Genomic DNA, 15,817 nt, shown 5'->3' on the forward strand with positions numbered 1-15,817 from the left:
TTACTTAGTACTCCACCATTCATAGGAATTAGTATCTCTTTTAGGTGTCGGACACTGCAGATAATAATCAAGTTCAACCCCAATAGGACTTTTTTCATTGAATATAACATTATTTATATCAGGTTTATCATTAGCAACCTCATTGTAACAATCCCAATACGATATATAAAATCTCTTGTTGCAGTTTCGTCTAGTTTTCTTCTCTTCGGTTATAATTCATCATCCTATTCATTACTAACAGAACTGTCGCTGTTATCACTTTCGATTCTTAATTAAAGTATCCTCTTTTTAATGCAACAAACCGTTTTGAAAAATCACCTTCAGTTCTTGAGAAATACATTTTTGAAATGATCGACAATTTTTTCGAATTTTGCAATTTTCGCACATTAAGTTTTAAAAATTTGTATAAAACCCAGTTCTTGGAATATGAGTATGAAAATTTCCCAAAATGTTAATAAAAGTGTCTTCTTTCCAATGAACCAACACGTATTGAAAAATAACCTTTAGTTTTTGAGAAAAAAATATTTGAAGTTTCGATAAAATTTACGATGTTGCAATTTTCATCGATAACTTTCAAAATTTGCTATAAAATTAATTTCTTGAAGGATCCTTGTGGAAATATCACCAATTATTAATTAAAGTATCCTCTTTTTAATGCAACAAGCCGTTTTGAAAAATCACTTTCAGTTTATGAGAAATAAATTTTTGAAATGATCGACAATTTTTTCGAATTTTGTAATTTTCGCCGATTAAGTTTTAAAAATTCGTATAAAATCCATTTCTTGGAATATGAGTATGAAAATTTCTCAAAGTGTTAATAAAAGTGTATTCTTTCCAATGAACCAACACGTTTTGAAAAATAACCTTTAGTTTTTGAGAAAACAATATTTGAAGTTTCGATAAAATTTTCGATTTTGCAATTTTCATCTATAATTTTCAAAATTCGTTATAAAATTAATTTCTTGAAGGATCCTTGTGTAAATATCACCAATTATTAATTAAAGTATCCTCTTTTTAATGCAAAAAGCCGTTTTGAAAAATCACTTTCAGTTCTTGAGAAATAAATTATTGAAATGATCGACAATTTTTTCGAATTTTGCAATTTTCGCAGATTAAGTTTTAAAAATTTGTATAAAACCCAGTTCTTGGAATATGAGCATGAAAATTTCCCAAAGTGGTAATAAAAGTGTCTTCTTTCCAATGAACCAACCCGTTTTGAAAAATAACTTTTAGTTTTTGAGGAAACAATATTTGAAGTTTCGATAAAATTTTCGATTTTGCAATTTTCATCGATAATTTTCAAAATTCGTTATAAAATTAATTTCTTTAAGGATCCTTGTGGAAATATCGCCAATTATTAATTAAAGTATCCTCTTTCAGCATCAAAAAAGTTCATTTTGTATGTTGAATCAAAATAAGTTGACATATCTTATCAGCTTTCTTATTAATTTCATTTTTATTCAAATATCGTAATAATGTGGCAATGTAGAGTATCACTTCAGAAATGTACCAGAAGTTATAACCATAATGGCCGAAAAACGCATTTTATAACAAGTATTTCTGAAGTACTGAGCGAAGGCAAACAAACATGAACTAAACAAAATAACCAACAAAATGAAAGATACGATAAGAAACAAAAATAAATTAAGATATAATCTAAGAATAGAGAATATAACTGAAACCATAACGATCTTAGGGCAAATAGCGAGAATATGTAGAAGAAGGAAATAAACTTTATAAAACATATAGTAATGGAAGAAGAATGGCCAACTTCTATGAAAGAATTTTTGTGAACAATCATTGTATAATACTAAAGATAAGAGTTACTTAAAAAAGCTACACTTGTAAAAATACAAAAAAGTATTAAGAATATCTAGAGATATCATTCAAGAAACAGAACAATTTCATAGAATGCAAATCAAAAGAAAACTCCTCCATGAAAATTTTAGATAATAGAACCACAAACAACATACGAGATGGAAATATAGACCAAAATAAATAAAAATATAGGAAATATAGATAATATAACGAGAAGAATCAGATATTTATTATTAATTAGCAGGCAAATAAAACAATCAACAAAATAAGAAGAAAATAATAACGATTATCTATATGGTAAACCATATTGTATCACTTAACGACAAAATGTATGCCTTTTTAACTTTTATGAACAGAATTTAAACAACAAATGAGGTGCTAAAATTGCCCCAAACTCAATATAAGTACACAAATAACCACTTAATTTTGCACTAAATCACCAAGACATAATGCTACAAAGAAAAAGAACAAAACGCCAACCCTACGGCGGTGTTGATTAGTGCCCGTAGCTGGATAATTGCGGGTTTGCGGTATGTTCGCGTGCATCCTAGAACTTCCTGCGGATGTGAACTTTCCACGTACACGCCATCATCGTTGTGTTCCCCGAGTTGAGAGATAAAAATAACCGTGTCTAGTCAATGAAGAACGCGTGTAAGTTGGTAGACAAACGGGTTTTTGGAATCCGGAACTACCCGGAGATATAATCAATTTCGTTTTATCAATTACCTTCTCGTAAAGCTCACCTTTATTTATATGTATACCCGTATAAGTTAATAAACTCGCTTAATAGCGCATAAAGCTATTAGTACAACAATTAAATGACGCTTAACTTTTATGGTATCATCCATATATTTTACTACCAGTAATAACACTTAGGTAAGTAAAGTGGTATTAAGTGAAATGAGATTTTACTCATATGTCTGTGTCGAATGATGAATTTGTGAAGATAGTAAAAGATGAATTTTATTGAACAATGCTAGTGTTATAACCGGAACGTGTAATTTGCATAAATCGAAGCTCACCAGATGTGCTGCACATGGAATCGAATCGAATACTCGAATGTTCGCTACGTTGCAATTTTCTTTTTATTATCGACTTGTAGATTCAGTTTTATGGAACTAACCTTATATCCCCAGTTCCGATAACCGCATGAAAATTGATACTTTTCCTCTAAAACTAAAAGCTTTGCCGGTTTCAACTCGTTTTCATCTCAAAATCGATTACTTTTCCTTCATCATCAATAACTAGAATCTCAAATTCTACACACGATGCTAACTTGTTGTTTGTAGTTGACATGATGAAAGAAAATACAGACAGGAATTTCAGAATGTACAGACATATCACGTGTGACGTTTGCTGAAAGGATGAAACAAGAGGAGGTCCTGAAATGAGGACGTCGACGTCGTCAGGCCGGACTGAAAGTTTCTGATGGCGTTATTACAAAGAAGAGACGCTCGATGAAGAAGGGGTTGGAGTTTTATTTCGGCGTAAGAAAAGGGGGGGAACCAACACAACGCAAATGATTCACAGCCACCCGTCCCCGTAGGGTGTCTCCCGGTTGTAATGAACGACCAACTTGAAAAGTTTCCTCGAAAAATCCCTCCCCTTTCCAACGTCAAATTACGGAAACTTTAATTCATTGGTAATTCCAGGGTTTGGATTACCTTCGAAAGACTGTAAATCTAGACTGGATAACGACGTTTACGGCTAGTTACAGATTCTCTCTTTATTACTTTGCCAACCGGTAGACAGAGAGAGAAAGAGATACGTAGAGAATTGATTGTGCTTCGGCACGAGAAGGAAATTATCGTTGCGACGACTTCGGCGATTAATATCAAATGCGGTGTGTTAATTTCGAGGTTTAATTGGATTAAGTTTGGCGTAAAGTGTAAACGGATCGGTTTTAATTAATACTGGTGGTATTAAAACCATCAGGGAAACAAGGAGATTTTTCACGTTGATGACTTTAACTCGTCCGTGCTTTCCGGAGTGTGCTCTAGAAAATCTTTTCTAAAGGGAAGAAAAATCGATTTAAAATTCGTTTTCCGCAGTGTCAACTCTTTTGAAACTACTCCGCAGTGCGAATTTCACCCCGTGTTTGTTTTAGTGGTACTGTGAAAACGGTCCACAAACTGCTACCGTAAAATACTATTATCTATGTAGGTATCTATCTATGTACCAGATAGAGAGTAATTTCAACTTGCCCGAAGGCTCCACTCTACTACGTTATCCGTCATTTTCTCCGAATTACGAGACGATTTGTTTTTATGGTTCGCATGGAAATAAAATTTATTGGTTTCGAACTACACCTTATGGCTAAAAGATCTACTTTATTCAAAATGACTCATAAACGTCCGCAATAAACATAAATGTAGATAATGAAGAACACTTTTATTACATATATTTGGATGGTAAATATAAAATTAAAACATACTCTGCTTCTTCAATTGTTTCTGTCATGGCAAGGAAGACGCAATTGAGCAAAATGGTGGCCATGACGATATAGTCAAAATATTGATTGGTCGATAGGTAGATGCATGCTTTGCGTGTGCGACTCCACGGGCTGAACAGGAAAAACGAATTGGTCGCCGTAAACCTGTGGATGTAGTTCTTCCTGAATCTCTTCGAGACTACGCAGAACGTCTGAAAAGAAAGAAAAAAAGTTTTATTTGTAAATTAGAAGCTAATACTTAGGTATATGGGGAGGGAGTCTTTGTTATAGCCAAAAGTCTGTTAAACGAAAAAAATTTTAATTTGCACTTTAAACTGTTTGAATGACTACTACAATTTCACACTTTGAAAATGCTCAATTTGTTCTATTCGTGTTTTGTAGTGTTGGTAGTTTGAGACTTAAAGTTCATAATATAAAATAAAGATCATGATCGAATTTAGCGTGTCTCTTAAGACGGCTAAACCCGTGTGAATGTTTCTAGTTCTAGATCTAGTATTAGTTTTATTGCAAGTGTGAGTTCTAGCTTCAGTTATCATTCTGCGTTAGATTGTTGTATATTTTTCATTGAACTAAAACTAGAACTAATACTAGAGCTAGAACTAGATATATTCGGATTTAGCCTTGCGTTTCTTAAGACGCTAAATCGAATGTTTCTAGTTGTAGGTCTAGTGTTAGTTCTACCTTATAAATATACACGAATCTAATGCTGAATAACAATTAAAACTAAAACTACCATCCTTGATTTATACATGGTATAGACAAAAAAACAAGCCAGACAAAAAATTTTGTAACGAACGCAAAACAAATCACTGTCGCAATAAAAAACAAAATCAACGAGACGACGTATATTGATTATACGCTAACATTATACAGAGGTTTATTATTTTTATTTAGCCATCCGGAAAACGTCGCTGGAATTAATTTTGGAAACGGCAGGATTACGTGGGGGCTTAATTAACTTTCCGACCTTTTAAATGTCAGTGGTTTAAAAACGTTCCGACATTAAAATTTCCGTGTTTTATTCACTTTTTTGCAAATTTCGTAATTACAAAAATCACGTTGCAAGTATAATTGCAAAACAATCAAATTATATCGATGCTATTTCATAAATTGTTCAAGTTGTATTTAACAATAGTCTCTTAATGAGACGAGATCTTGGTGGAAGTGCGGAGACACCAAGTGCACAATAAGTGACGTTGGAATATGGTGTTTCCGGGAGACACTTGAACTCGAGGCAGGAGCAGTGCTTCTCACTGTGTGCGAGTGTGTTGGAAAAGCGAATTCTCCAACTATTGACCTCTTTCCGCGAATAGCGATGGGATATCACGCGGAACGTCAAAGCTGCACAGGTACCCAGGTATGCTTCCATTCATTTCAACGTTGATTGTAAGGACGTCGTCCGCAAAAGCTTTTCCAACAAACGAACTAGATATTCCCGCCTGCTGCCAACCGGAGCAGATGAAATTTCTTTCGAAGGATTTTCAAACACAACCACTTTACTCATAAATTTAATTTACATCCACTAGACATAACAAAATCAAATACAAGGCTCATTTAGTTATGCTACTTAAAAGAAATTGAGATTACTATTTAGCTAAATTGAAAATATAGTACCAGAATGGTGCATCACGTGAACGTTTTATGACGTTTATTGGTTGGTCGGTGTGCCTTGACCCCGCACATGCATATGTATAGAAAATTAATAAATAAATAGGACGTATCGATTTTTATATCACCCAACAAAACGTCGGTTTTTGTAAGTAGGACCTGTATTATTCTTGGCGTGTTGTGCATGATGCCGACCAAAGTTTTAGTGGAGTTTGGAAAAAAAATAAATGGAGTAGGGAAAATTACAAAAAGAATAATCTATTTTTAGTAAATAAAATATCAATGCAAAATGAACGAGAAACACCCATTGCATAAATATTCTATAAAAAGTTGACCATGAGCTTATTTATACTGAATAAGGAATACTGTTAAGTAAAATGTATGGGATTTTTCTAATAAGGTATTTTGTAAGCAACTTACAACAATTTTTGACATGTTAACTTCAGTCTAATTGATCAACTTCATAATCGGACAAAAACTTGATGTAAACTATGACACTACTAACTTGATGTAATATAAACTCTTAAAGAAATTTGGCGTAATTTGTAGAATTTGAACATAAATTTGAGTAAAATATTGCAGCGAAATGATTATGTCATGACTTTTCGTCAAACTTTTAGGAAAAACTATGTTCAAAACAATTATAGTTAGTATTTACTTGCTTAACATACTCGTAACATTTTATAAGATTATTCTTATATATGGTCAGGCTAGGTTGTGGAGATAGTTAAGGCTATGTGCATGGAAATATCGGTCTGCAAAGTTGTTATGGGCAATGGACGCTGTAGAATGTGTTAATCAGTTTTGGCAGAATATGTTATTAATTAATTGCAACCGATCCGCCACTAGCAACCTCAATTTAATTATTATGTTAATGTGTTAATAATGTAATTATATTTTAATTATGCGTACCTCTGAGATCACACTAATTAATATAAACTCTTAGGTACTCTTGGACTCTCTAGATATTAATTATAGACTTGGAAGCGACGACGGCTCATTCAAGCGAAGTCATAGAATCTCTCTAAGTATGGATGTATATGGTATTTATGGCTCTTCCAATAGCGATCCCATGTCTTAATCATACAAAGTCATAGGTTCGTAGCAGTTAGATAAGCTGAGACTAGTTGCAGCCTAAGCGCTGCATCTTTGGATTTATGTGGTATTAATTGAATAGACTTTACTATCTATTAATCAAGTTTGAGAGAACATGGTGGCAATTAGCGATCTCGGCTTAATCATGCGAAGTCATAGGTTCTCAGTCAAAAGATAAGCTAAGACTATTTAGGCTACAACGTCTCGATTGCAACCTCGGCTTGATCAGGCGAAGTTATAGAATCTCCGTTCTAACTTTGACTTGACTAACTTTAAGATTATATGGCAATCATTGTAAAACCTCAGTTGTAAACACCCTTGGCTTAATCCTACTAAATCAAATAATCCACACCATCAGTTTAGACAAGGTTGCTTGCGATAGTACACCTCGGTCTTAATCCGGTTTGTGTGGATATGGTATCTCGGCTGCAAAGAACTTCGGCTTGATCAGGAAACGTTATAGAATCTTCACCATTAGTTTAGCCAAGATCACTCGCTGTTGACCATCTTGGGCCATATGGTGTTAATTGTGTAACCTTGGACGTTATAGATTCATAACCATTTAGCCAAGACGCTATAACACGTGTTGATCAGGTTTGAGAGATGATGGTCCTCAGCTTAATCATACGTAGTCACAGGTTCTCAGCGGTAAGATAAGCCGAGACTACAAGCAGCCAGAGTGTGTTGACCACCTTTGAGGTCATGTGATACTAATTATAAAGTCTCAGCCGCATACAACTTCGGGTAAATCATTGAATGGCTTCACCTTTTGTTTAGGCGACGTCGCTTAAGACCGAAACGTTGTAAAATATGTTGTTTAATTTAATATCGGATTTAACTCAAAAGCTCAAACTAATGGAATACAGAGTATGTATAAAAATTATTCTTGTTTATCCAAAAAATCATAATCAATTACTGTATTCGTTTGATGTTCTGAAGTTACTCCGAGCTGCTTGACATCGCGTTAGTGTTATAGTAGGGCTTGAAATCTTTCTTGCCCTCTCAAGCATCAACTAAAATCCTGGCACGTCAAGCTCCTGGTACTCGCATGGAGTACTATATCTATTGGAAAATTGGATACACAGAAAATTTGTTCTGTCATGTTCTTTTATTTGTAACGTTATTAGTGTTGTCATCAATTAAAAAGATTTTTACGCACCCTACCCTAAAATACGTGCATTATAGGATTTTTTCCAACAACTCCGGAGTGACAAATCCTGGTTCTTCATGCTCTTAAACCAAATACAGTAAATAACTTATTCAATCAAACCTATCTTTGATTTTTATGTAGCTGAGCATCGAAAACGTATATTCAAATAGTTAATAATAAAAACCTTAAATTTGTTTTAAATATTTTTATTCTATTTGTAGTTGAATTTATTGACTCACTGCTAAAGTGCGCTCCAAAGTGCTTTTAGAATGTTCGACTGGATACCGTCGGCGCAAAATTATTCGATCAATATGCGTTTTATGCTTCATATGTTTTAGGTAAACGTCATCTCCCATCTCAAAAAAATACGCTGCTTGGTCAATAATCATACAGCTTTTATTGAATACTAAAATGTATGAAACACTGGATAAATCAAAATCCACTTGACTTATCACAACACTTCTAGTAAACAATCATATGCAACAATTCCTTTGAATATTATTCCATCTCTACGTGAAATTGATTAGTGAGAGAATATCAAAGCTGTAATTCATCGATTGATCTCGAAATTGAAGGACGATCTGTAAGTACGGTCCAATGTGATACCGCAATTACGACGTCGCATACGTCGTAAAGCCCTAATTGCCGCAACGCATGCATTATGCATAGGTTACACTGCGCCAAAGCTCACATACAGAGAAACCGAACGTTTACGTAACACCAGAACAGAAGCGACAACAAACTAAATGGTCATTTCCTTTGTTGTCGATGCGTGTATTTCGTCTGACATCTATCAACAAGTTCAACGTAACATGTAAATTCAGGAAGGTTAATAAAGTTGCCTTCGGATGAGAGATGTTGTCGTTTGATTTGATTGATGGCCGTTAAGTTAATTTTAACGTCGATAGATTATGGACGATTATGATTGATTGCTATTGGTGTCAATATTTGGGAAGATGGTCAAGTTTCAAAATACACCGTATTGGTTGTTGAACAAAAATGAAATAAATGTCGAGAAGATTTGATTTGCGATGTTATAACGATTAGATTCATCAATTTCTCATTATAAGATATACAAAGGGGCGTTGAAAAATTTCGAACCGTGAGAAATTAGGTCAGACATTTCCTGGTATACACACAATGAGAAAAATAAAAATGATAATAATTTAGAACCACCCGTTGGGTCGTTTGTTTTAGTGACGCGCCAGTGACTTTATCTTTATTTTCCCAGAGACTGTGTAATTAAGGGAAAATAGAGGCGGAAAAACGGGGCATTTTACGTTTAATGACCGTGTGGCCAAAGTTATTTAAAACAAAAGTTAAAAAAAAAAGGAATTTTCGGGAACATATTTTACTTTCATTACGAGAATTTTTACTTTTATAAGACAAAAATACCTGCAAATTTCTTATTAATACAGATGTTGATATTTATCTTAATTTACTATTGCAATATTATCATTTCGTTTTCGTTCTTAGAGTTCTTAACGAATCAGAAACCTACAATGAAGAAGATAACGAAAACGAAGTAGAACGTTACATTTTAAATAGTATAGAATTAAACTTCTAATCACCTTCTAATGATAAAAAATGTTATAAATGTCAAAATTTCTAATGAGTATTATCATGTCTCCTATACGAGAATATGTATTTGATATCATAAGTCACCACAAAGTGTGGTATTATAAGAATCAATACAAAACTTTGGATTTACTCGCAAGAATGAAGGATACAGTGGCAATTAAGCGAGGGAAGATAGAAAAGTAAGGGGCATACAAATAAGGAGAAGAGTAAAGTAATATCAATTAAGTTGTAAACTTAACCTCACTTATAAACTTTCTTACAATCCTGAAAATAAGGCTATGCAAGCTTGAAAGTTCGACAACATAATAAAGGCTATTTATAGAACTGATTTCGTCTTAGTTTCTTAAACTTTGGAGTGTTGCACTCGTTGCGTGTGAACAGTTGCAAATTATTAAAACAGTGTTTAGAGTACCGGAACCAAGGTGGCTTCTAACCTTGTTTTTAGTAGAAAGTTCCTCTGCGAAGGCTTCAGACACAAAGTTTTCTTAAAACTATAATATAATATCAAATGGAAGCATAATAAGGGAGCGACAATATTTTATTAAACTCATGTCACTTGTAATCAATGTTAACTTAATGCAAAATTATCAAGTAATGTTAAAATGATTTTATTTGAGAAATTAAACTTTGTCAAAATTTGTTGATGAAAACTGTAGCATGGTGACCAAATAATACAAGGATATCATAATTTCAATAATACAAATGTACTAATTAATCTCACTGCTGATGTCAAAATAAATCATTCTATATGTTTAACATACGACAATCTCGGGTTGAAGTTGTCACCAAGGTTCCAGACACAATATGATCTTTCCAACTCTATACTATTAACAGAATAAGTTGAGGAATAATCACGATATTTACCTGTAAAATACACAATATGACACTTGTCTACATGCACTTGTAACTTATTCACGTTGCAAGAGTCAGATTGTCAATTTTAATCATTCTGTAGAACAGCCATTCCAGATTCAGCATCAATTCTGCTACATATCATCAAATTATGAATTATGAGAAAAGTACACTTTAGTGCCTTAAGCCACACCTGAAGACATTTCATGTTCTATTGAATAAAAACCAATATAGAACATGTAATTATGCAATTACCAAGGTGAAAACAAACCGTTTTCATCTTTCCAAACAAAATGTGATGACATCCAGTTGCCTCCCATCGACATAGCCAGAAATATGCTTCACGAACACAATCAAATTACTTAAAGTTGAGTGGTTCCACATAAAACCATGTTACATGGGAAAGGTCAATGGCCCAATTGATCGAAATATTCGAGCATATACAACATATTCTTAAAGCTTGCTGATATTGGAAAGAATGAGTGATATTTGTTTGTGACATTCCATAATATTAGAGTCTCTCCATCTGTTTGATGATTACGCCCGGTGGGTCTGGGCAGGTTACTTATAAGCACTAATTTTGGCAGTTTGTCATCTGGAATTCTACGGGCGTGGTTGCGCCAAAATCTCTTGCGTTGTCTTCTCGGTCTCGACATTTGGTCATTAATTAGATTGTCTTCAGGATCTTTATTTGTTCTAGTCTTAACATGCTCTTAGATTTATAGGTGTGGCACGTATTTCAATGCTATAAGTCATTATTGGGCTGATGCAGATCTTATATATTACTATCCATGAATTTGTTCAACCAAAGAGTATCTCGTATGACAGACGCATTGTTAATTTGACTTCCCAAATCCTTTGCGGGATCGTAATAGCTTGAAATGTGCACACCCAAGTAGGAAAATTCTATGACTTGTTTGCTGGGGGTGTTGTTAACTACCAGCTTACATCTTATTGGCTCCTTTGCAAACCATGAGTTTAGTTTTTGAAGTAGTTCAGGTAGTTCAAATAGTATGTTCAGGACTTCGTCCGTTTGAACCTGTGTTTCTGAGCCTATCCTCAGAAATACGTCAAGTTATTAAGGTTTTAGATAGAAAATCATGTTTATTTTAATATTACGCGCAAAAAAGACAATTTCTATGTTAACTATTTTATTGAACTTATAGGTACTAAAAGAAATATAGTGATGAAATAAAAACGTGCTATAAAACTTAAAAATGCCTGTTGGATTATAGTTAAAATGTGTTTTTCTATTTGGAATTTTTGTTTGTGCTACTAGTTTTGAATAATTGAATAATCTAATATTACTTAAGATGACCCTGGAGAAAACGCTTGCTTTTATGGAATGTTTTCGTCTATGATTATGGTTGATAGTGTAGCAAAACCAATACCTGGACCGAGTTAATTTCAAGAATGTTGGGACGATGGCGTAGAAGATCACAGCTGAGAATCCGAATTTGAAATCAGCTGCAAAGTATGAATAATTTTAATGCAAACAAATTTGTTATACACGGTGATTTATTAGCTCACCATCAAACTTTGACATATGATAGCTAATCCAATTACCAAAAAAAAATTTTAATGAACATATGTCCTATTTCAATTATTTACAAAATTATAACACTGTAATATGTCAGTTTGCTGTAAGGTTTAATTATTACATACAAGAAGAAACTGTATAAATTATACATGTAATAATACATATGTTACTGCGTAGTCCTTCACGGATGGAGAAGTATGTGTTGCTGTGGTCGGTCTGAGATTTCATCCGTTCTTCCTGTTGGTTTTGCCCCTGTTGCGTTGGATTGGGTTGGGTTGGGTTGAAAAAAAAAGTGGAGATAAACCGGCAGTTATGCCTAAATACAGAAGAAAGAGGAAGAAGAAGAAAAAAGTTGTTAAATTATACAGTTATATATGTGCAGGCTGTATCTGAATGATGTTCCCAAAGAGGGTGATTCTTTAGCCAATTTTAAGGGTACTCTCTTATATGATGTGAGCGACTTCGACTCCTTTTTACTTAAAGTTAAATGGTTCCACATAAAACCATGTTACATGGGAAAGGTCAATGGCCCAATTGATCGAAATATTCAAGCATATACAACATATTCTTAAAGCTTGCTGATATTGGAAAGAATGGGTGATATTTGTTTGTGACATTCCATAATATTAGAGTCTCATGATAGACGCGTTGTTAATTTGACTTCCCAAATCCTTTGCGGGATCGTGATAGCTTGAAATGTGCACACCCAAGTAGGAAAATTCTATGACTTGTTTGCTGGGGGTGTTATTGACTACCAGCTTACATCTTATTGGCTCCTTTGCAAACCATGAGTTTAGTTTTTGAAGTAGTTCAGATAGTTCAAATAGTATGTTCAGGACTTCGTCCGTTTGAACCTGTGTTTCTGAGCCTATCCTCAGAAATACGTCAAGTTATTAAGGTTTTAGATAGAAAGTCATGTTTATTTTAATATTATGCGCAAAAAAGACAATTTCTATATTAACTATTTTATTGAACTTATAGGTACTAAAAGAACTATAGTCATGGAATAGAAATTTGCTATAAAATTTAAAAATGCCTGTTGGATTATAGTTAAAATGTATTTTTCTATTTGGAATTTTTGTTTGTGCTACTAGTTTTGAAACAGCCATATCTTTAATAAAAAGGAGAATTCTCTTATCACTGCAGTTTTCATCTTCGGTTGAAACTACAAACTAAAAGTTTAAGAAACAATCTTACATCTCCAGAACAACACGTGCTCTTAACATCGCTTCTTTCCCGACTTGCTTGTACTTTTCTTTTAAAGCTATCTTAAACTTAAGAATAACTTTTAAAATTATTGTTTCATTTTAAACTTTTAATTTGTGGAAATATGTTTGTAATGATGAGAGGGTTTTCTTGTTATTTAGTATTACATTTACTCAACATGGTACATTTGAAAGAAATATTTAGGCAACGCGTCCGTAGGGAAATTCCAAACCGAAGTAGCCGATGGGATTGTAACAAATACGATATATTGCCAAAGAGCTCGGTTTGTTTTTCTCGCTGGACGAACGACCTTAGAAGTCCTTGCGAAAAAGATACAGGTAGAAAAATTAAGGTTAAAGCTGAGTTTAAAGCTTTTGATCCCTACAAGATTTTGGTTAAAACAGTCTACGAGAGACTACGATTTAGTCGGATTTTCGCCTTTTTTTTCACCATTTTTTTCTTTAGTTTGTTTTTTAACGTTCCGCTAGAAAGTAGTACATGCAAATTTACTTTAAAACTACGCCAGAGGCAGCGTTGAAATGCACTTTCAAAAATAACTTCTGCAGCACAACTGTTGCTGTTTCATCTCGTGAATTCACGGATAAATTTTAATAAGATTAGATTATTTAAGTTTCAACATCAACAACAAAAATGTCTAGAATATTTTTTTTTATAATTTTTTTGTTAATTATTTAAACTTATCATGCCTTAACATAAACTCCGTGGATGTCAAAACGTGGGTTACAAACATTTAAATTATAAATGAAGGCAATTAGCAAGTAGGCACGAGCCGCCGGTTAATGACTAGCACAGGAAAGAGGCCGAACCTAAAACTCGCAGGCTTTAAAGCCTCTCACGGTATCGAGCTTTTAGAGGGGGGAATGTCGGAAATAGCCCCACGAACGACCAACGACTTTTACGAGCTTAAAACGGTTCAATATAAATAATCGACTTGCTGTCTATTTATTATAAAATTATACACAAAAAATTATTATTTTTGATATCAACTCACTCATCTTTTTAATGTAAATCTGATAGAGAATTAAGTGAGATTATCACGTAACACCATTAATTTTCACATCAGAGTTTAATCGATCTACGTTAATCAATGCCATTTAGTAGCGCTAGTTAATACTCAAGGGTATCAAGGCTACTTACTCTGAGTTTGACCCGTAATTATTGAGTTGTGTTAGTTTGGCAAACGTGCGCAATAACGCAAGATTTGATTAATATCGGTCTCGACAATGCTTGTGTTGGACAATGTATTATTATGTGTATGTGTTCGTGTATACACACACATCATACTATAGCGCGAGATAAATTTTCCTGGTTACGATTATCGATGTTTACGGAAGATGAATCGTTTGGTTGTAACCCTCTGTCTCTAGGTCGTATCCAACTATTCGTATCTCTTGGTCACATAACGTTTTGTTATTTATTACAGAAAGAGATATGAAAGAGAGAGAGAGAAGGTGAGTTCCGACGTTGCAGATCCATTGATTCAGCTTGGTTGGTTTGTGAATTATGGACAGCTTCCGGTTTTAGGGTTATGATAAAGGTTTTGGGTTAACTAGAAATTCAAAATTTAGTGGTTATTGAAAATTTATTATTAACGGGATGGGAATTGAAACGTTTGTTATTCAAAAACGTTGCAGATTATATGCAATGACCTATATTTTAGAAAAAAAAAACAAAGTTATAAATCAATTAGATGGAACAAAAGTGCCGCAGTCATTTTATTATTACACTCAATTGTTAAAAGACCAATTTTCTAATATCCTTTCGCTTATAAACAAAATAATAAACGGTTCCATTTCAAAATAATAACTGTTAACAGTTTCTAAAGAAAACCAATTTTGTTTTAAGTAAATATTTAATAAACGAAACCGCAAAAAGTTGGTTTATTTTTTTACAATTCTTTTTAAGAAAAAATTTTAACGGATGAAAAGAAAATTTTACTTTGTCAGAGAAGAAATAAAAAAAAAGTGTTTCCATCGATTTGTAAACGATAAACAGAAATGAGCTGGAAATGGCGGTTGAGGTCAAAGGGAATCATTAATCACGATCAACTTCTAATGTATCTGATATCGCGACGTTTTTGAGGGATGAAATAAAAAAAGAAAGAAGGAAAAATGAATATTTCAAAGCTTGTGTTGACACTCTTAAAGGTATCATTTATGAGGAGGTAAATCATTTTAGACCCCTTTCATAATCACGATTTTGAGCGAATAATATTTTATACTTATAATATAACATACCATTATTTTCTACAATCTTTATATAAAAGTTTCTCAGGCAAATTTCAACTTAATACAAATTTATGATTTCCAGATATTCCAGAAAATTGTTAGTTAAAGCAAATTTTTAAACATCCTGTACATGACAAATTAAGCAGTTTCGGACCCATGATTTAAAAACTTTTTATGTTGAAACATAACATTGAATGAAGTGTTGAAAATTGGCTATAAACAATAACACTCTGTGTAAACGTTATAAAATTTAGTTAAAAGTATAC

At 33.3% G+C, this 15,817-nt stretch overlaps 1 protein-coding gene across 5 annotated transcripts in view; it reads right to left on the reverse strand.

The window, feature by feature from the left end:
- The window catches only part of LOC111424491 (Na channel protein 60E), a 61,796-nt gene that overhangs the window by 24,798 nt on the left and 21,181 nt on the right, over nt 1-15,817 (reverse strand). For all 5 annotated transcript variants that reach the window (XM_023058042.2, XM_071197748.1, XM_023058041.2 and 2 more), the window contains exon 2: nt 4,253-4,461. In XM_023058042.2, the coding sequence (XP_022913810.1) occupies nt 4,253-4,461 (209 nt within the window). The remainder of the gene's footprint in view (nt 1-4,252; nt 4,462-15,817) is intronic.

Source organism: Onthophagus taurus, chromosome 7, assembly GCF_036711975.1.
Source record: "Onthophagus taurus isolate NC chromosome 7, IU_Otau_3.0, whole genome shotgun sequence".
In the NCBI taxonomy this organism is placed as follows: Eukaryota; Metazoa; Arthropoda; class Insecta; order Coleoptera; family Scarabaeidae; genus Onthophagus; species Onthophagus taurus.